Source organism: Anomaloglossus baeobatrachus, chromosome 3 (assembly GCF_048569485.1).
Source record: "Anomaloglossus baeobatrachus isolate aAnoBae1 chromosome 3, aAnoBae1.hap1, whole genome shotgun sequence".
In the NCBI taxonomy this organism is placed as follows: domain Eukaryota; kingdom Metazoa; phylum Chordata; class Amphibia; order Anura; family Aromobatidae; genus Anomaloglossus; species Anomaloglossus baeobatrachus.
In genome coordinates, this window is record NC_134355.1 from 623,436,369 (window position 1) to 623,457,320 (window position 20,952).

General features: G+C 50.9%; 1 protein-coding gene across 4 annotated transcripts in view; it reads right to left on the reverse strand.

Annotated features, from left to right (window-relative positions):
- ROCK2 (Rho associated coiled-coil containing protein kinase 2) overlaps window positions 1-20,952 on the reverse strand; it is a 297,338-nt gene that overhangs the window by 140,820 nt on the left and 135,566 nt on the right. For all 4 annotated transcript variants that reach the window (XM_075341111.1, XM_075341114.1, XM_075341113.1 and 1 more), the window contains exons 6-7: window positions 7,157-7,301; window positions 3,255-3,393 (exon numbers count right to left, since the gene is read on the reverse strand). In XM_075341111.1, the coding sequence (XP_075197226.1) occupies window positions 3,255-3,393; window positions 7,157-7,301 (284 nt within the window). The remainder of the gene's footprint in view (window positions 1-3,254; window positions 3,394-7,156; window positions 7,302-20,952) is intronic.

Consider the following 20,952-nt stretch of genomic DNA (forward strand, 5'->3'; position numbering starts at 1 on the left):
CACCGGGGAGGGGCAGGGAGAGAGGAGAGACACACCGGGGAGGGGCAGGGAGAGAGGAGAGACACACCGGGGAGGGGCAGGGAGAGAGGAGAGACACACCGGGGAGGGGCAGGGAGAGAGGAGAGACACACCGGGGAGGAGCAGGGAAAGAGGAGAGACACACCGGGGAGGAGCAGGGAAAGAGGAGAGACACACCGGGGAGGAGCAGGGAAAGAGGAGAGACACACCGGGGAGGAGCAGGTAAAGAGGAGAGACACACCGGGGAGGAGCAGGGAAAGAGGAGAGACACACCGGGGAGGAGCAGGGAAAGAGGAGAGACACACCGGGGAGGGGCAGGGAGAGAGGAGACACACACCGGGGAGGAGCAGGGAGAGAGGAGAGACACACCAGGGAGGAGCAGGGAAAGAGGAGAGACACACCGGGGAGGAGCAGGGAAAGAGGAGAGACACACCGGGGAGGGGCAGGGAGAGAGGAGAGAGACACCGGGGAGGGGCAGGGAGAGAGGAGAGAGACACCGGGGAGGGGCAGGGAGAGAGGAGAGACACACCGGGGAGGGGCAGGGAGAGAGGAGAGACACACCGGGGAGGGGCAGGGAGAGAGGAGAGACACACCGGGGAGGGGCAGGGAGAGAGGAGAGACACACCGGGGAGGGGCAGGGAGAAAGGAGAGACACACCGGGGAGGGGCAGGGAGAAAGGAGAGACACACCGGGGAGGGGCAGGGAGAGAGGAGAGACACACCGGGGAGGGGCAGGGAGAGAGGAGAGACACACCAGGGAGGAGCAGGGAGAGAGGAGAGACACACCGGGGAGGGGCAGGGAGAAAGGAGAGACACACCGGGGAGGGGCAGGGAGAGAGGAGACACACACCGGGGAGGAGCAGGGAGAGAGGAGAGACACACCGGGGAGGGGCAGGGAGAGAGGAGACACACACCAGGGAGGGGCAGGGAGAGAGGAGAGACACACCGGGGAGGAGCAGGGAGAGAGGAGAGACACACCGGGGAGGGGCAGGGAGAGAGGAGACACACACCGGGGAGGGGCAGGGAGAGAGGAAAGACACACCGGGGAGGGGCAGGGAGAGAGGAAAGACACACCGGGGAGGGGCAGGGAGAGAGGAGAGACACACCGGGGAGGGGCAGGGAGAGAGGAGAGACACACCGGGGAGGGGCAGGGAGAGAGGAGAGACACACCGGGGAGGGGCAGGGAGAGAGGAGAGACACACCGGGGAGGGGCAGGGAGAAAGGAGAGACACACCGGGGAGGGGCAGGGAGAAAGGAGAGACACACCGGGGAGGGGCAGGGAGAGAGGAGAGACACACCGGGGAGGGGCAGGGAGAGAGGAGAGACACACCAGGGAGGACCAGGGAGGAGCAGGGAGAGAGGAGAGACACACCGGGGAGGGGCAGGGAGAAAGGAGAGACACACCGGGGAGGGGCAGGGAGAGAGGAGAGACACACCGGGGAGGGGCAGGGAGAGAGGAGAGAGACACCGGGGAGGGGCAGGGAGAGAGGAGAGACACACCGGGGAGGAGCAGGGAGAAAGGAGAGACACACCGGTGAGGAGCAGGGAGAGAGGAGAGACACACCGGGGAGGGGCAGGGAGAGAGGAGACACACACCGGGGAAGGGCAGGGGGAGAGGAGACACACACCGGGGAGGGGCAGGGAGAGAGGAGACACACACCGGGGAGGGGCAGGGGGAGAGGAGACACACACCGGGGAGGGGCAGGGAGAGAGGAGACACACACCGGGGAGGGGCAGGGGGAGAGGAGAGACACACCGGGGAGGGGCAGGGAGAGAGGAGACACACACCGGGGAGGAGCAGGGAGAGAGGAGAGACACACCGGGGAGGGGCAGGGAGAGAGGAGAGACACACCGGGGAGGAGCAGGGAGAGAGGAGAGAGGAGAGACACACCGGGGAGGGGCAGGGAGAGAGAAGAGACACACCAGGGAGGGGCAGGGAGAGAGGAGAGACACACCGGGGAGGGGCAGGGAGAGAGGAGAGACACACCGGGGAGGGGCAGGGAGAGAGGAGAGACACACCGGGGAGGGGCAGGGAGAGAGGAGAGACACACCGGGGAGGGGCAGGGAGAGAGGAGACACACACCGGGGAGGGGCAGGGAGAGAGGAGACACACACCGGGGAGGGGCAGGGAGAGAGGAGACACACACCGGGGAGGGGCAGGGAGAGAGGAGACACACACCGGGGAGGGGCAGGGAGAGAGGAGACACACACCGGGGAGGGGCAGGGAGAGAGGAGACACACACCGGGGAGGAGCAGGGAGAGAGGAGACACACCAGGGAGGGACAGGGAGAGACACACCCAAAGGAGACGACAGGGAGAGGAGACACATATCCGGAGGGGACGACAGGGAGAGAGGAGAGTCATACGGTGCGGTTTTGGGAGAGATGAGAGACACACCAGTGGGGGCAGTGAGACAGGAGAGACGCACCCGGAGGGGACAACAGGGAGAGAGGAGAGACATATGGGGGTGGGGTCAGGAGGAGAGACACACCGGGGAGGTGGGGGGGGGGGACGACGACTATAGGGAGAGAGGAGAGAGACACCGGAAGGAAGGGGGGGGGTTCAGGGAGAGAGGAGAGACAGGGAGAGACAGATTGGGATGGGCAGTGAGAGAGGAGAGACACACACAAGGGGAGGCAGGATAGACACGTGGGAGGGGTAGGGTGCACAGGGAGGATGGAGACACATACCGGTGGAGGGGGAGGGGGGGTTAGGGAGAGAGGAGAGACACACTGGGGGGGTGGCAGAGAGGGAGAGAGGAGAGACACACCGGGGGACAAAGAGCGAGAAAGACACAGAGGGACAGAGAGAGGCACAGGAACAGTGGAGCATATGCAGTCAGACCCCAGCCAGTCTTCGGAACAGAGAACAAATCTTGGGGACGTAACCAATTTATGAAGTGTTACCATTCATTAGAATATTGTCTCACTGTGTAGGGAGGACAATTAGTATTGATAAAGTCAAACTTTCTGAGCACACACCTAATTTGACAAGAATGAGGACTCTCACTTGACAATTCAAACATTTCCATGAGGAGTAGTAGAGGAAAGGCACAATGCAAAATTGCTTCAGAATTAATATTTCCTGGTGAATTCATATACGAAAACAGACAATTCATAAGCAGTGAGATCTGACTGAGGCTCTTCAGCGATTCTACAATACAGTCTTTGGAGACCCCTTCTTCTCCGCCAGGCAGAATGGGTAAGAAATCTCCATTATTCTGGGTTCATAACTCACCGGTCTGTTAGGAAGGCACAGATGAGGTTCTTGGCATGTTTGGAAATTTCAACATCTTCTGGAAAATTTAAGGAATTCTTGTGATCCATAATTTTGCTGTAGGTGCCGACCAAGGAGTCCGCATAGAATGGCGTGTCCCCTTAAATTGAGAGGGAAAACAAAACAATAAGATGAATTTTGCACAAAAAGGGAAATTATTTTAGAACCAATTTCCCACCATAATCCCCATGAAGAGTTGTAAGAGTGAAGTGAATCATCCTCGAACCCTCCTGAAAAGGGGCACAGAAGATGATCGGATATCTGTGTCTTACAGAAAGTTAAAGTAGTTTTTTAAAATTGCGCTATCCTTGGCCATGTCAAGTTTTGTGGAGGAGCACACTTGGGGGTCCGGTCTGTTCTTCCACAAAGTTTGACATGTGCAAGGATTGTGCAATTTAAAAAAAACTTTTTACATTTTTGGGGGGGGCCAAATAGAAGGCATAACAAAGAGCGTCTCCTAGTGGGAGGACAGAGACTACACTGAATACTAATGGACTCCATGTAATGCTTAATTCCTCCAGTGGTGGCGCTGCAGGGAAACTGAACACTTACAATCAGGTTTCTACACAGACGATCACGGGTGGTCACAAGAAAAAGGGTCTTTTTTGATGCGCTTGTTAGGGAAAACCTTTTTAAAGGGGCTCTCTGGAACCGTTGTCAGCACGCTCACCTACTGATGTGGAAGTGATCGGTGCTAGCCCTTTAAGCATGATGTTATCAAAGCTGCATCTAACTGGATCACCATAGGACAGTGATGACGAACCTATGGCACGCAGAGCCCATTCTGCTGGCACGCACGCTGTGTCCTCATCCTGCCGCTTTGAACTGCTGGTGTGGTGGCGCCGGCAGTTCAAAGCTGTGTTGGAGCGGAGGAGACATTTCTCCTCGCTCTGACACTCCTCCTCTCCCAGGCCGCAGGTGTGTTGCCTAGGAGAAGGAGGAGCGTCAGTGAGCGGCGCCGGCGTAATGACGTCTTCTTGCCGCGTGGTAACTGAAGACCCAGCAGCGCGCAGCGGGGAGCGGGTGTTGGAAGGTGAGGTGTGTGGGTTTTTTTTATAACTTGTGTGCGGCTGTGCCAAGGTGGGGATGAGGGGGCCAGTGCCAGCATGGGGGGAAAGCATGCATGCCAGGATGGAGGAAGCATGCATGCCAGGATGGAGGAAGCATGCATGCCAGGATGGAGGAAGCATGCATGGCAGGATGGAGGAAGCATGCATGGCAGGATGGAGGAAGCATGCATGGCAGGATGGAGGAAGCATGCATGGCAGGATGGAGGAAGCATGCATGGCAGGATGGAGGAAGCATACATGGCAGGATGGAGGAAGCATGCATGGCAGGATGGAGTAAGCATGCATGGCAGGATGGAGGAAGCATGCATGGAAGGATGGGGAAACATGCATGGCAGGATGGGGAAAACATACATTCCAGGAAGGAGGAAACATGCCACGATAGGGTACATTTTACCAGGATGAGGAACATTTACCGGGAAGGGGAACATGCTAGGAAGGGGGACATTTACCTGGATGGGGGTACATTAACCAGGATTGGGAACATTTACCAGGATGGAAGACATTTACCAGGATTGGGAACATTTACCAGGATGGAGGACATTTACCAGGAATGGGGAACATGCCGGGATGTGGGAACATTTACAAGGATGGGCAATATGTCAGGATGGGGTACATTTAGCAGCATAGGGGAACATGCCAGAATGGGGGACATTTACCAGGATGAGGTATATTTACCAGGATGGGACCATGATGGGGACAAATATACCTGAATGTAGGAAATATATATCAGGATGGGGGACATGTTTACCAAGAAGTGGCCCAGGAAGGGGACATAACTACACATTGAAAGGGGAGGGGAGCAACTCGTACATCTTTATGGGATTTGAGGATGTTCAGACTTTGAAATGTAGATGTGGATTACAGGGTGACATCTGATTGCATTCCAGGCTAAAATCTCTGTCTAATATGCTGCGATTTTTTCCAGAAAGATCAATCCAACTGCTGTGTCTGGAAAGGGCATTGGAGGGGCTCAGCTTCAATGTGTGGTAAACGCATGAGCGTGATGCCCCCTGCTGAAGAGAAAACTGAAAAGGTAAGATTAAAATCAATTATTTACATAATAGGATTGGTTGGCACTTCGGAAAAAAAATTGGGTTTAGGGCTACAGTTTGGGCACTCGGCCTGTGAAAGGTTCGCCATGACTGCCTTTGGTGAACCATGGCTGGCAGGATAAGGTTTCTCACTGTACCAGGCTCTAGTAAAGTAGCGTGGGAAGATCACATATCAGAATCAGGGAAAAATTAGAATATTAGACAGGTGTAATGTAATACACAGGGTATTAGGGTGGAATAATAGTATGCAGAAGAGAGCCAGATTATGCAGACCGGCCCACACTCCACAGATCAAACAGGTGTCCTTTACATGTCCTACACCCACACTGCAAGAGGGAGCCAAGACAAAGGACATCACGGGAAGTCCCCGCTGGGACCCCCCCAACAATTCAAAACATTGGTGTGGCCTAAAAAAGTGGGTCAACGGTTCTGTATGCGCAGAACAGCGCTGCAGTACTTGAGGACCTCCTGGATGGGGTCCCAGCATTTTGGTGCCACAACCAAGTACAAAAAAAAAAGTCGAGATCATCAAAAGGACCCAAATAATACTACTAAAGAGCAATATTTTTTTCTGAATTCCAATGCATAAAAATGAAGGAAGAATCAACGGCGTCAACTAAACAGTTTGAATTAAATATCTCTTGCGTTGTGGATACACCAATAGGTTTCCATGGTAACAGACTACAAACAAACCCCATGTAGTCAGGTCATACGCCTAATCTACAGACATACTAATTCCAAACGGTTCAGTTTTGATAACCCCCATTCAGAAAGAAAAAGAAAAAAAGAAAAAAAAGTAGTAGACAGGTTGGGAGTATGACTGTGGGATCTGACTATGTAGCATTTGTTTGTTGTCTGTTACCGTGGAAACACATAGGATTTAATAGGAGCTGTAAACGGAGATTTTTCAACTAAGACCAATTACAGAATCACTTTATAATGTTTATGGTATATCCACTGAAACAACTTTAAAAAAATGGCAACGATGTGATGGCGAACCTATGGGGCACGCGTGCCAGCCAGGGCACGGGAGAGCCCTTTCTGCTGGCACGCGCTCTGTCGCCTCATCCTCCCGCTTTGCACTGCTTGCGCGGTCACGCCGGCAGTTCAAAGTTATGTTGGAGCGGATGAGACAGCTCTCCTCGCTCTGACACTCTTCCTCTCCTAGGCCACAGGCCTGTGGCCTAGGAGACGGCGGGATAATCAGTAAGCGGGCGGTGCCGGTGTAATGATGTCTTATGGCCATGTTTACAAGGAAGTGGCCCAGGAAGGGGGACATAACTACACAATGAAAGGGGAGGGGAGCAACTCGCACGTCTTTATGGGATTTCAAGATGTTTAGACTTTGAAATGTAGATGTGGATTACAGGGTGAAATCTGATTGCATTCCAGGCTAACATCTCTGTCTAATATGCTGCGATTTTTTCCAGAAAGATCAATTCAACTGCTGTGTCTGGAAAGGGCAGGGGCTCAGCTTCAATGTGTGGTAAGCACGAATGAGCGGGATGCCCCCTGCTGAGGAGAAGAGAAGAGTGCAAAGGTAAGGTTAAAATCAATTATTTACATAATAGGATTGGTTGGCACTTCGGAAAAAAAATTGGGTTTAGGGCTACAGTTTGGGCACTCGGCCTGTGAAAGGTTCGCCATGACTGCCCTAGACAGACGCCGTAGACTCATCTGCTCCAAAGTGGCTCAGTTTTGGATATCGTATACAGCATATGTAGAGGATCACTTGACTTACCAACCAGCATCTCAAACAGGAAGACTCCAACCGACCACCAGTCGCACTCCCGTCCGTAGTAGCCATCTCCGCCCTGAGACTTCAGCACTTCAGGCGATATGTAATCCGGCGTTCCTACGGCGGTGTCACAGCGCACCATACCTGTCTAGGACATCAGGAGAACAAATGGCTAAGTATTTTGGGAAACACTTTTGAAGAACCTTTTTTTTTTTATATAGAGTGACAAAGCTTTAGTAAAAGCCAAAAAGTTCTAAGATCCTATTTATATCAATTCTTCATTGTTTGCTGACAATAAACCCCCCATACTTAGAAATGATGATGTGTTGCTATACATGGTATACTACAAAAACTGCACAACGTTTTTTCTTATTATATAGTGGCATCTTTGCTTTGCTTCATTAATCCATACTTGCCCCCTGAGAAGGCAAAATTCACCTATTTTAAATGGGTTTCCCAACAAAGTTACTTTTAAATTAATAGATCTTGGAATAATAATAAGTTTCGCGATTGGATGTGATTAACAAAAATGAAATCTTACACATGTGCCTCTGTACTGTGTAATGGCCGTGTCTGCTCGTACATCGACATGGTCTGATCATTCCACATCTCCTAGGCTTGGAGGATGTAAAAAAGTGTAAAACCATTACAGCCTTGGATCACAAATTATGCTTTCTATGAGGTAAAGCATTTTTTTAAAACCAGGCAGGGAAATATTTTACCTCACAAAAAGAATCATCTATAATCCTATGCTGTAATGTCTTCAAACTCTATTTCCCAGGAGATGTATGATCAGACCAAAGCTAGCACCTTAAGCAGCACCTGAGTTGCATTCCATGAAGGTGCACGTTACCCTCTTACCCCCCTGTAGCCCCCAAAAATGCCACCTGGTAAATTGTCCGGTCCGATGGGAGTCCTAATCTGCACCTCCTGACTCACCTTTCGCCCTCCTCCTGTGCTGATTGACGTGGATGACGCCTCGGACACCATCCACCTAGGCGGGCAAAATCTCTCGCCTGCGCAAACTTATTCCTAGCTCGCGCATGCGCACATCGCTCTGCCCTATCGAGGGCACAGCTGAAAACATAAATGCACCTGCGCGAACTGTGGGGAGGGGGGGGCTCAAGTGGTAACATGCACATTTATACAATGTAGCACAGGTGCTGCTTAAGATGCTAGTTTAACTTTAGAAGGCAAAAATCTGGTGACAGGTTCCCTTTAAATATATCAAATTGTGGAAATTATCATCATTCCAAGATGTATAAATTAAACTGACCTTTACAATTAATGGTTTGTGGGGAAAACCAATTTCGTTGAGTAATTGGTGCTTTTTTACCTCAGTATCTGTAAGGCCACGTGCACATGTTTAGTATTTGGTGAGGTTTTTACCTCAGAATGTGTAAGGCTACTTTCACACTTGCATTGGACGGGATCCGTAGCATTGCGTTGTGTGACTGATGCAATGGATGAGTTGCATATAGTGGCACAACGCATGCTACAGATCGTACAAAACAATGCAAAGCTTTTTTTTTTTTCTTCTTTACCATTTTAGCGGCAGCAGACTATTGGGAACGATCAGCTGAGCGCTCTCAATAGCCGGCTGCCAGTCGATCAGCTGAGCGCTCTCACATGCCGGCGGCCGGGCGCTCAGCTGATCGTTCGGCCGCCGAGAATGTGTGTGAGGGACGGAGTGAGGAGTGAGTGGAGCTGAGCGGGCCATGGCGCTGAGGACAGGTCAGTGTGTGTGTGTGTGTGTGTGTGTGTGTGTGTGTGTGTGTGTGTGTGTGTGTGTGTGTGTGTATACATACATGCGGAGTGGAGTGCGGGAGGGGGAGGAGCCAAGCGGGGAAGTGTCGGGCTCCCTGCACACGTAGTGAGGGTAAATATCGGAAAGCACTTTGCTTGGTTACCCGATATTTACCTTGGTTACGGGTGCAGGGAGCCAGAGAGCATGCGCAGTGAAATCCAACGGATTGCGCTGCTCAAAAAAAGTTACATGCTGCGTTCCTCCTGCCCGGCGCAGCGTCAAAATAACGATGCTGCGTCATCCAGCGGATGCAATGCTGACACTTGCGTTACAGTGCGTCGTCCATACAAGTCTATGGAGAATAGCGCAGTGCGTTAACGGACTGCGCTATTCTCCATAGTGACGGACTCCACTGAACGCAAGTGTGAAAGTACCCTAAGGCCATGTGCACATGTTGAGTATTTGGTGCATTTTTTTTTTCACAGTAGTGAAAAAAAACCCTCCCCAAATACTAAATGTGCACATGGCCTTACAAGTACTGAGGTAAAAAAAAACTCAAATACTGAACGTGAGCACGTGGTCTAAGGCAGTTTAGTGTGGAAGATAACGCATTTCATTTAAGTATCTGCAGAATATTCTATTTTTTTTTCTTTATTTTTAGTACCTTCCCTGGGGCGGCCATGTTTCGGCCGCACGCTTCCTCCCTGTATTGTCTCTATACTCGGTGCACTGGGTGTGTGACTGACACGTTTATCGTCTCCAGGAAGTGATGAGATCAGAGACCTCAGCAGAGAACGACAGGAGAGCTGCGTACAGAGGCTTCTCTGTGTCTGTAGTGCTAAAACCGTACCTTAGCCAAGGCCTTAAAAATGTAGTTGCTCTTATTTTTATAATGTTGTCCAGCCTGTAAAGTTATGAAACTTTGCAAATCACTTTATTAGGTGATTTTTCGCTTTAAAAAAAAAAAAAATGCATGCAAGTGGCTTCCAAACTCCTAATTTTTCCCCCAGTCTATTACCTGCATTGATATCAGGATATGTAGGAGTACAGATGATGGCAGTGATGGCTCAGCACCTGTTTTTTCCTCCGTGTATTCTGCTTATCAGAACAATCTCCTGAAGCAGATTAACCAGTTAGTGAGACACAGGCACTGAGCCAGCATTTCACTGCCATCATCAGTACTCCAAATGAGTACATCTTGATAGCACTGCCGCTAAAGGCAAAAAAATAGCCTGAGGAAAGGAATGAATGTGAAAGTCAGTTACTTACCCTTTTTTCTATAGAGGAATGATGACAAACTAATAGAGTGATTTGTAAAGTTTCATAACTTTCTGTGCTAGAGAAATAGCAGAAAATAAATAATTGCATGCTGTCAAATATATGGGGGGGGGTCCCAAATTAACCCTCCCAGAAAGGTTGATAAATAGAGATAAAGGAATAAATCTGGTTCCACTGCTTGGTTGGCAGTGTTTGCTGGATGGGAGGCCTGGTAACCACCTCCTGGACTAGTCCAGCAAGATGTTCCTTCCAAGACTAGTCCTGCATCAGATTCTGTAATTACGCCCCACGAGCTGATTGAGCAGGGCTCGGGATCATTATGGCTCCCTGAGCATGTGCCTGGGCTGATGAAGGTACGCCTGGATTCACTGTGCATGCACAGAGAGGTGTGCAAAATTGAGTCCTGCTTGACTAGGGAATAGAGCTGAGCGGTAGGACACACACACATCAGTGATTAGAGTATATAATGCAGGACTAGTCACGGTGAAGGAGTTGGACTAGTCCTAGCTAATTAGCATACAGACAGCAACTGACAGAAGTCATTTTGTACACACTCATACAAATCTGGGACAATAGAGTAACAGGAAAAAAGTTCAAAGTTGTATATGTAGACGTTTGTAGGGTTCCCTTTAAATTCTCTTCTCTCTGAAGAACGGTCCAAGTTGTGGAAGATAGTTTGCGGTCACAAGCCATACACCATGACAGGACGGAGTACAGAAAGAAGACAAGGTAGTTATACTGCATCAGCAAGGTGTCTCCGATGCAAAGATTTCAAAGCAGGCTAGCATTTCAAGATCTACTGATCAAGCTCCATTGGAAAGCAACCAAGAAATCGTCAGCAATGAGAAACGTAGATGTCTGGTCAGCTGAGAAAACTGAGCGCAGAGGATGAAAGACACATCATGTTTACCGCCTTCCAATAATAGAAGATGTCCAGCAGTGCCATCAGCTCAGAGCTGGCAGCAACCAGTGGGACCTAAATAAACCCCTCTACTGTTAGGAGACGTCTCACCAGAAGTGGTCTTCATAATACAATCACACCCAAAAAGTCAGAACTTTTAGGCCATGTGCACACAGGGTGTTTATTGATGCGTTTCTTGGTGCAGATTTGTCACAAAACTACATGCTCATCCTCATACCAGCAAAGTCAATGAGGATTCTGAAGCGTTGTGTACACTTTGCTTATTTTTTCCTTGCAGATTTGGTGCAGAAAATCATCTACAGCATGTCAATTCTTGGTGCATTTTGCAGCCCTCCCATCCGTTGACTTCATTAAGAAAACTGCATGAAAAAAATGCACCAAAAACTAGGGTGCGGACATATGGCATCAGGCACTCTGGACTGATGGGTCAAGATGTGAAATATCGGCTGTAATAGAAGGCTATTTGTTCGCCAAAGGTCTGATGATGAAAGCAGTACAATAAGGAATGTCTGCAGACCACAGTGAAGCATGGTGGAGGGTCCTTGCATGTTTGATGCTAGATTTTGGCATATGTAGTCGGGGGTTTGGCCAGGGTTAATGGTGTCCTCAAAGCTAAGGACATGTAATACCATCAGGGAGGAGTCTGATCAGCTCCAAATTTATTCTGTAGCAGAACAATGACCCCAAATACGCAGCCAACGTCACTAAGAAATATCTTCAGTGTAAAGAAGAAAAAGGAGTCCTGGAAGTGACGATCCGGCCCCCAAAGAGCCGTGATGTCAACATCGATTTGGTCCGAAGGGCCTGGATGCCTTTGTTGAAAAAAATGTAATCTAGGTTAGGCTGCTTTCACACCTCCGGTTTCTGCAATGCGGCACAATCCGGCACTTTGCAGGAAAATCACAACCGTTTTTTTTTGCTGCCGGTTGCGTTTTTTCTGCATAGACTTTAATTAGTGCCGCATTGTGCCGCAAGGCCTTGCGTTCCATTCGTTTTTTGCCGCATGCGGCAGATTTAGCCGATGCGGCGGCCGGATGGAACGTTGCCTGGCACGTTTTTTCGTGCGGCAAAAAAAACAGCATTGCGCCGCATTCGGCCGATGCGGCGCATTTTTCAATGCATGCCTATGGCGGCCGGAAGCGGCGCGATGCGGCAATAACCGCATCCGGCCGCCGCATGCGGTTTTTGCACTGCGCATGCTCAGTAGCATGCCGCAAGCGGCAAAAACCGGACTGGCCGCAGAGGAAAAACTTATGCAAAGGATGCGGTGTGTTCACCGCATCCGTTGCATAGCTTGTACAGCCGGATTGAGCCGAAGAGCTCAAGCCGGATGTGTGAAAGCAGCCTAATGGAACTAGAACTTTTCCTCCTAATGTGGGCAATTAGCATCTGACTCCTAGGGGGTTTTGACTTCCTCTGTTAGGTCACAGGTTGAACTCAATGGGCCCGGGTCTTCTTTCAACCTTAAGGGGTACTTTGCACGTTTCAACATCTCTACTGCGATATCGTCGAGGTCAAATCGAAAGTGACGCACATCCAGCGCCAGTAACGACGTCTCAACGTGTAAAGCCTAGATGCACCGATAAACTATCGCAAAAGCGTCGTAAATCGGTGATCTGTGTAGCTTCGGTCATTTTCATAATGTCGCACCAATAGGAGATGCAATGTTGTTCCTGATTCCTGTGGCAGCACACATCGCTGTGTGTGAAGCCGCAGGAGCGAGGAACATCTCCTTACCTGCCTCCACCGGCTATGCGGAAGGAAGAAGGTGGGCGGGATGTTTACGTCCCGCTCATCTCCGCCCATCCCCTTCTATTGGCCGCCTGCCGTGTGACGTCGCTGTGACGCCTCACGACCCGCCCCCTTAGGAAGGAGGCGGGTCGCCGGCCAGAGCGACGTCGCAAGGCAGGTAAGTGAGTGTGAAGCTGCCGTAGCGATAATGTTCGCTACAGCAGCTATCACAAGATATCGCATGTGCGACAGGTGCGGGTACTATCGCGCTCGGCATCGCTAGCTGATGCTAGCGATGTCGCAGCGTGCAAGGTACCCCTAACGGTACAGGCCCACAATCAGGATTCACAGCGTTTTGAATGAAGCGTGTTTCGCTGCATCCAAAACGCTGCGTTGTACAGTACAAGCACAGTGGATGGGATTTCTAGAAATTTTTCCTGCAGCAAAAAGACCTGCGGTGCAACTTTCTGAGCTGCAGCATGTTAATTCTATGCTGTGGAGAAGCCAGCGTCCTCCGCAGGGAGAACACAGCAAGAGCCCGGATTGTGGGTAAGGCTGCTTTCACACCGTTTTTTGCCGTCCGGCACAATCCGGCAAACAAACTGATGCAACAGGTCCGGCAAAAAAATTGATTTGTTGCATCAGTTTTTCCCAAGCGTTCCTTCTGTTTTTTGACGGATCTGTTATGCTGCTAAGCATGCACAGTTCAAAAAAACGGATCAGTTGTTGGATTGCGTCATATGCCGGATGATGACGAATCCGGCGCCATACTTTTTTTGCCAGAGACAAAAAAGGCTGCAAGCAGCGTTCCATCCGGCCGCCGGACCTATTCACGCCGGATCCGGATGAAACGCAAGGCCACGCAGCACAATAAGGCGCTAATACAAGTCTATGCGGGAAAGAACGGATCCAGCGGCAACACACGCCGGATCTGTTCTTTCCGATTTTTACCGGATTGTGTCGCACGGCAAAAAACGGATGTGTGAAAGCAGCCTAAAAGCAGCTGTGGTCTCCTGCAGAGGAGACTCACAGCCCCGCAGGTCAGGACCTACCGCGTCCAGGACTCAGCGGGTCCTGATCGTGGGCACATGCCCACCCATGTATGATTACATGAAGATACAGAAAGATTTGTACAAGTAAGGCTGTGTGCACACGTTGCGTTTTTTACCGTGGAAACGCTGCGTTTAGAACCGCAGCGTTTCAGTGGCAAATTGCATGCGTTCAGCTTTCCCAGCAAAGTGTATGAGAAAGCCGAAAAATCAGTGCACACGCTGCATTTCTAAACGCAGCGTTTTGGATGCCAAAAATCGGTGCAGAAAGAAAAGCAGTATGTCACTTTTGTGCGGTGTAGCTGCGTTCTCTCCCCCATTAAATCAATGATGTGGGTCAGAACGCAGCTACACCGCAGTGAGCTGCTTTTTTGTTGAGGTCCGCGGCCTTTGTCGGCATGCCAGAACGCAGGCATTTACCTGGAAGTGAGGTCAAGAGGTTTCCTGTTGACCTCACTTCCTGGCAAAGTCCTGGAAAGCCCCCGGTGTCACCAAAGTGCCCGCCCCGACCCCCCTCCCAAAAAATCCAACATGGCCGCGCGCACAGTAGCGCACCGGCCGCCCTGCTCCTATGATTTCTGTCACATGTGCCTTGAGCCATGCGACAGAAAAATGCCCCCCAGGCCCTGCCAGGTCACCCCCTATTCCCCCGGTATTCCCCCTTACCTGTCCGGTCGCAGCGCTGATCCCCCGCGGCCCCCTCCTCCTTCACAGTGCACGCTGGCCGGTCACATGTGCAGAGCAGCTGACAGCCAGCACTGTGTTCAGAGAGCTGTGCTGGCTGCTCGCACTCTGCAGCTGTGACCCGGGGAGAGTGGGTGCAGATTTTTGGCACCCACTCTCCTCAAATGGAGGGTCTGCCCTCCTAGAAAATGGGGGATACGTTCCCTGAACGTGCCCCCCATATTCTAGAAGGTCCAGAGGCGACGTGGGAGGTCCAAATGGATTTTTGCGGACCCATTTTTTTCAAATTTTTTGATTAAATTGGAGAACAAGGGAATGATTTGGGGAGTGTTTTTTTCTAATAAAAAATTTGTCATTTTTTTTGCTTTTGTTTACTGTCAAATTAGTTATGTCGGGTATCTAATAGACGCCGTGACATCACTAATTGCTGGGCTTGATGCCAGGTGGCATTACACATCTGGTATCAACCCCATTTATTACCCCGTTTGCCAACGCACCAGGGCGCGGGATGAGTTGGGGCGAAGCGCCAGGATTGGAGCATCTAATGGATGCGCCACTTCTGGGGCGGCTGCGGCCTGCTATTTTTAGGCTGGGAAGAGTCCAATAACCATGGCTCTTCCCACCCTGAGAATACCAGACCCCAGCTGTCAGCGGCTGGTGATCTAATTTGGGGGGACCCCACGTTATTTTTTTTTTAATTCTTTATTTATAAATAAAAAAAAAAGCCTGGGGAGCCCTCCAAATTAATCACCAGCCAAGATGAAGCTGCCAGCTGTGGTTTGCAGGCTACAGCTGTCTGCTTTACCCTGACTGGCTATCAAAAATAGGGGGGACCCCACGCCATTTTTTTCATTGTTTTTTTTCGGGGGTTTTTTGATAAATACTAAGCTAGGCACCCTTTAGTGCCACATGAAAGGTACTAAAGGTGCCAGCTTAGAATATGCTGGCGGGGGTGGAACGTTATATATATTTGACATCCATTCATCCATTGACGCTTTTTAGGCTGTGTGCCCACAATCAGGGATTGCAGCGTTATGGGCGCTGAGTGTTTTCCCTGCGTCCATAACGCTGCGTTGTGCAGTAGAAGCACAGTGGAAGGATTTTTGGAGATCCCATGCCCACTGTGCTTCTTTTCTCCGCAGCATAAACTGACCGGTGGCGCAGCTTCCCGAGCCTCAGCATGTCAATTTATGTTGCGGAGACGAGAGTGTTCTCTGCAGGTAGCATAGAGCTCCACAGCAGCCTGAACCCAAATCGTGGGCATGGGCAGCTGCAGGAAGGCTGACACTGTGTACTAGACGCCGTGTCGCTGGATCATGGCCACATAGCCTTAGGCCTCTTTCACACGTCAGTGATTCTGGGACGTTTGTGCTTTTTTTTTTAAATGTACCAGAATCACTGACATACGCAGACCCATTATAATGAATGGGTCTGCTCACACGTCAGTGATTTTTCACTGCACGTGTCTCCGTGCGGCGTACCCGCGTGTGCGTGATTGCCGCACGGAGACATGTCCATTTTTTTCTGGCATCACTGATGTCCCACGGACCACGCAGTGGTGTGGTCCGTGAAACACGTGCCAGAAAAAAACGTGCTTTTAAAATAAAAAACATTTTAACTCACCCGGCGTCCAGCGATGTCCTCTGCAGCCCGTGCAGCTTGTTACTTCTAAGCCGGCTCATTATTGTCGCGCATATTCATGATGCGCGACACAGCCGACCCGGAAGCAGCTGCTGCGGGGGTCAGCGCCGGCCGGATGCTGCACCGCGGGAGCGATCAGCACCATGGAGAGCGGGAGCGGGCGCAGGTGAGATGATTACTGAGTGCAATCACGGGCCACGGAGAACGGAGCCCGGATTGCACTTAGACAACCCACGTGTGCCGTGATTCACGGCACACGGAGGGACATGTGCGTGTTTTACACGCCAGTGAAAAACGTCAGTGTTTTTCACTGACGTGTGAAACGGGCCTAAAAGTGAGAATATTGTTGCTACAGCAACATTTTGGGGGAAGTAGCTGTGGATTCAAAATGCTTAAAGGGAACCTGTCAGCAGAAATTTCCCCTAAAACCTAACAGATTCCCCCTCTGCAGCTCCTGTATTCTAGAAAGGTCCCTGTTATTATTGTGCCCACTTTCTGACCAAAAAAAAGTGTTTATAAAGTGGTACCTTTTTGGCTTCGGATTCTATAAATGGGACACGGGGCGGGCTGCCTGATGGCCGTTATTCTGCCCCCTGGTCCTGTATGCCGCCCCCATCGCTTATTTCCATACTTGTGGACGCCGCCCACTGCTCCAGCCATCCCCGCGCATGCCCAGTGCTCATCTCTCGTGGATGAGCACTGTGCCCAGTGTCACCGCTGGTGACGTGCGCGCAGGGTTTAGATTATGGGCGGTGCTGTGATGTTTATTACCAAGCAACCGCCCATAATTGCGGGACCGCGCTTTCCCCCTCGGCCTGCTTCGTTCTGCGCAAGCGCGGTGCTGCTGACCTCACGTCACCTCCTTCCCATCTTGCCCTGAGGCAGGAAATAGATGGGAAGGAGGTGACGTGGGGTCAGCAGCACCACGCTTGCGCAGAATGAAGGACGCCGAGAGGGAAAGCGCGGTCCCGCGATTATGGGCGGTTGCTTGGTAATAAACATCACAGCACCGCCCATAATCTAAACCCTGCGCGCACGTCACCAGCGGTGACACTGGGCACAGTGCTCATCCACGAGAGATGGGCACTGGGCATGCGCGGGGATGGCTGGAGCAGTGGGCGGCGTCCACAAGTATGGAAATCAGCGATGGGGGCGGCATACAGGACCAGGGGGCAGAATAACGGCCATCAGGCAGCCCGCCCCCGTGTCCCATTTATAGAATCCGAAGCCAAAAAGGTACCACTTTATAAACTCTTTTTTTTGGTCAGAAAGGGGGCACAATAATAACAGGGACCTTTCTAGAATCCAGGAGCTGCAGAGGGGGAATCTGTTAGGTTTTAGGGGAAATTTCTGCTGACAGGTTCCCTTTAATATACTCCTGAATAAAATCCTTGAGGGGTGCAGATTCCAAAATGGGGTCACTTGTGGGGGTTTTCTAACGTATAGGTACCCAAGGGGCCCTGCTACTGTGACATAGTGCGCGAAGTTTATTTCAACTTTTCCAAAATTCAAATGGTGCTCCTTCCATTCCAAGCCCTCCCATTTATCCAAACAGAATGTGGAGAAGGAAATGACATCACAGGGGTTTTTTTTCCAAAGGTCTGTGTTCAACCAACTTTATTAACACTGACAAGTCTTAAAAAAACGCACCTAAAAACCGCATGAAAACCGCGTAAAAAACCGCATGAAAAACGCATGAAAAACGCATGCGTTTTCGATGCGTTTTTCACAAAAAGCATTGTTTACTATTCTCCCCTCTGCCAGAGGGTCCGTTTTTTTCCGCGCTGAAAAAAAAGCAACGTGTGCACATAGCCTAACATCCACAAGTGACATCCAAAGAGGATCTGCGGTTAGTTCTCCACGATGTTTGGAACCTCCCTGCCAAGTTCCATCAAAAACTCTGCATGTGTACCTACAAGAATTGATGCGGTTTGAAGGCAAATTGAGGTCACACCAAATATTAATTTGACTTAGCTTTCTTCTTTTGTTCATTCACTTTGCATTTTAGATGGATAACCGTAAACTATTAAGGCTAGGTTCACATTTCCGTTGTTTTGCATCAGTCACATGCGTTGCTTGACGCTTGTAACTGATGCGTTGTACAACGGATGACAAGAATTGGAATTAGAAAGCGGATTCCGTTGTAAAACGAGAGAGAGAACGATCAGCTGATCCTTCACAATAGGCGGCCGCCGGCTTTTGAGAGCGATCAGCTGTTCTCCCGGCCGCCGGCTTTTGAGAGCGATCAGCTGATCACCCGGTGGCTGGCTTCTGTGAACGATCAGCTGATCACCCGGCGGCTGGCTATTGTGAACGATCAGCTGATCGCTCTCTTTAGCCGGGTGATCAGCTGATCACTCTCATTAGCCAGCCGCCGGGTGATCAGCTGATCGTTCACAGAAGCCAGCCGCCGGGTGATCAGCTGATCGTTCACAGAAGCCAGCTGCTGGGTGATCAGCTGATCGTTTACAGAAGCCAGCCGCCGGGTGATCAGCTGATCGTTCACAGAAGCCAGCCGCCGGGTGATCAGCTGATCGTTCACAGAAGCCAGCCGCCGGGTGATCAGCTGATCGTTCACAGAAGCCAGCCGCCGGGTGATCAGCTGATCGTTCACAGAAGCCAGCCGCCGGGTGATCAGCTGATCGTTTACAGAAGCCAGCCGCTGGGTGATCATCTGATCGTTCACACAAGCCAGCCGCTGGGTGATCAGCTGATCGTTCACAATAGCCGGCCGCCAGGAGAACATCTGATCGCTCTCAAAAGCCGGCGGCCAGGAGAACATCTGATCGCTCACAGAAGGCGGCCGCCAAGAGCATGCGCAGCGAAATCATAAGGATTCCGCTGTTCATAAAATGTTACATGCTGCATTCCTGCCACCCGACAGTCAGTTGTTCCACAACTGATCAGTCGGGTGGAGGATGCAACGCAGGGTCAGCCGTCACAATCCGACGCTCATACAAGTCTATGGGAAACAACGGAATCCGCCAAACGGAGCGGCGGATTGTGACTAATCATAAACAACAGAAATGTGAACCTAGCCTAACACTTCTATCTTTGGAAGCTTGCTTACGTTTAATGTTTTCCACACTTTTGCACAGCACTGTTTGTTTTTAAAGAACCGGTCGCAACAACAGTAGATCACTGAAAAACCTGGTTCTGAAAACTCCATGGTTTTGCTGGGGCAAGTGGAGGTCAGCCGCACAATTCATTTTTATTTTACAAGAGCCAAAACAAACGAAATGCAAAGTAACATGGTGCCGATTCAAATGAAGGGGGCGACCATCTATTAAAAAGGCCAGGACGAGTTCTCCATAGTTGGAGCCACGCTATGTCTCTAAGCAATGAAGCCTTCATGCAACCTGTACAGTTTGCACAAATATACATAAAAAACGCCGAAAAATACACAACAAAATAAAAAAAATAAAAACAAAATAAAAAAAAACCCACTCATCCATATTGTTTTGGAAAATCATGAGAACTTCCATTATGTCCAAGTCAATGAGCAAACGGAGACGGGAAGACCCTCACTGTGACGGGGGGGAAGACCCTCACTGTGACGGGGGGGGAAGACCCTCACTGTGACGGGGGGGGGGGAAGACCCTCACTGTGACGGGGGGGGGGGAAGACCCTCACTGTGACGGGGGGGGGGAAGACCCTCACTGTGACGGGGGGGGGGGGGGAGACCCTCACTGTGACGGGGGGGGGGGGGGGAAGACCCTCACTGTGACGGGGGGGGGGGGGGAAGACCCTCACTGTGACGGGGGGGGGGGGGGGAAGACCCTCACTGTGACGGGGGGGGGGGGGGGGGAAGACCCTCACTGTGACGGGGGGGGGGGGGGGAAGACCCTCACTGTGACGGGGGGGGGGGGGAAGACCCTCACTGTGACGGGGGGGGGGGAAGACCCTCACTGTGACGGGGGGGGGGGAAGACCCTCACTGTGACGGGGGGGGGGGGGGGGGAAGACCCTCACTGTGACGGGGGGGGGGGGGGGAAGACCCTCACTGTGACGGGGGGGGGAAGACCCTCACTGTGACCGGGAAGACCCTCACTGTGACCGGGAAGACCCTCACTGTGACCGTGAAGACCCTCACTGTGACCGTGAAGACCCTCACTGTGACCGTGAAGACCCTCACTGTGACCGAAAGACCCTCACTGTGACCGAAAGACCCTCACTGTGACCGGAAGATCCTCACTGTGACCGGAAATGGTGCAAGTGTAGTCAGTGGTGACTCATGATCCAATTTTGGCTTCTTCATACACCTTTCCTCTATCGTTTCCACCTTGGATGTCACATCATACGGCCTTATCTGCCCCTTTAAATGTCTAATGGAAAGAAGCATTCTATAGAGGACAGCTCCGCTAACAGAAACTTCTCTGCGTCTTACATATGAGCAGTCTCCTCTTCTTCCGGTCTGCATAAATATATCACTTAAAGAGATTCCTTACTCCAATGTATTTTTAGCAAAGTATTACTATGGCAAAGGGTCAGAGGGAAAATGTTTATTTTGAGCTCTTACAGGCCTTACCGACCCTGTGTGTGCCCAGATCAGTGACAATAGCTTTAGCTGCGGACTGCTGACGAGGGACAGAGGCTGAAGCCGATATGAAGAGTCTTCCTTGAAAAGGCACAGAGCAGATAGTGGAGAGTAATCACACCATTTCGCTCATTGTATGAATTTAAAGGGGACGTGTCACAAAGTCAAAAGTGGCCAGTATTTGCTCTTATTTCATTCCTGCTGCTCCCTT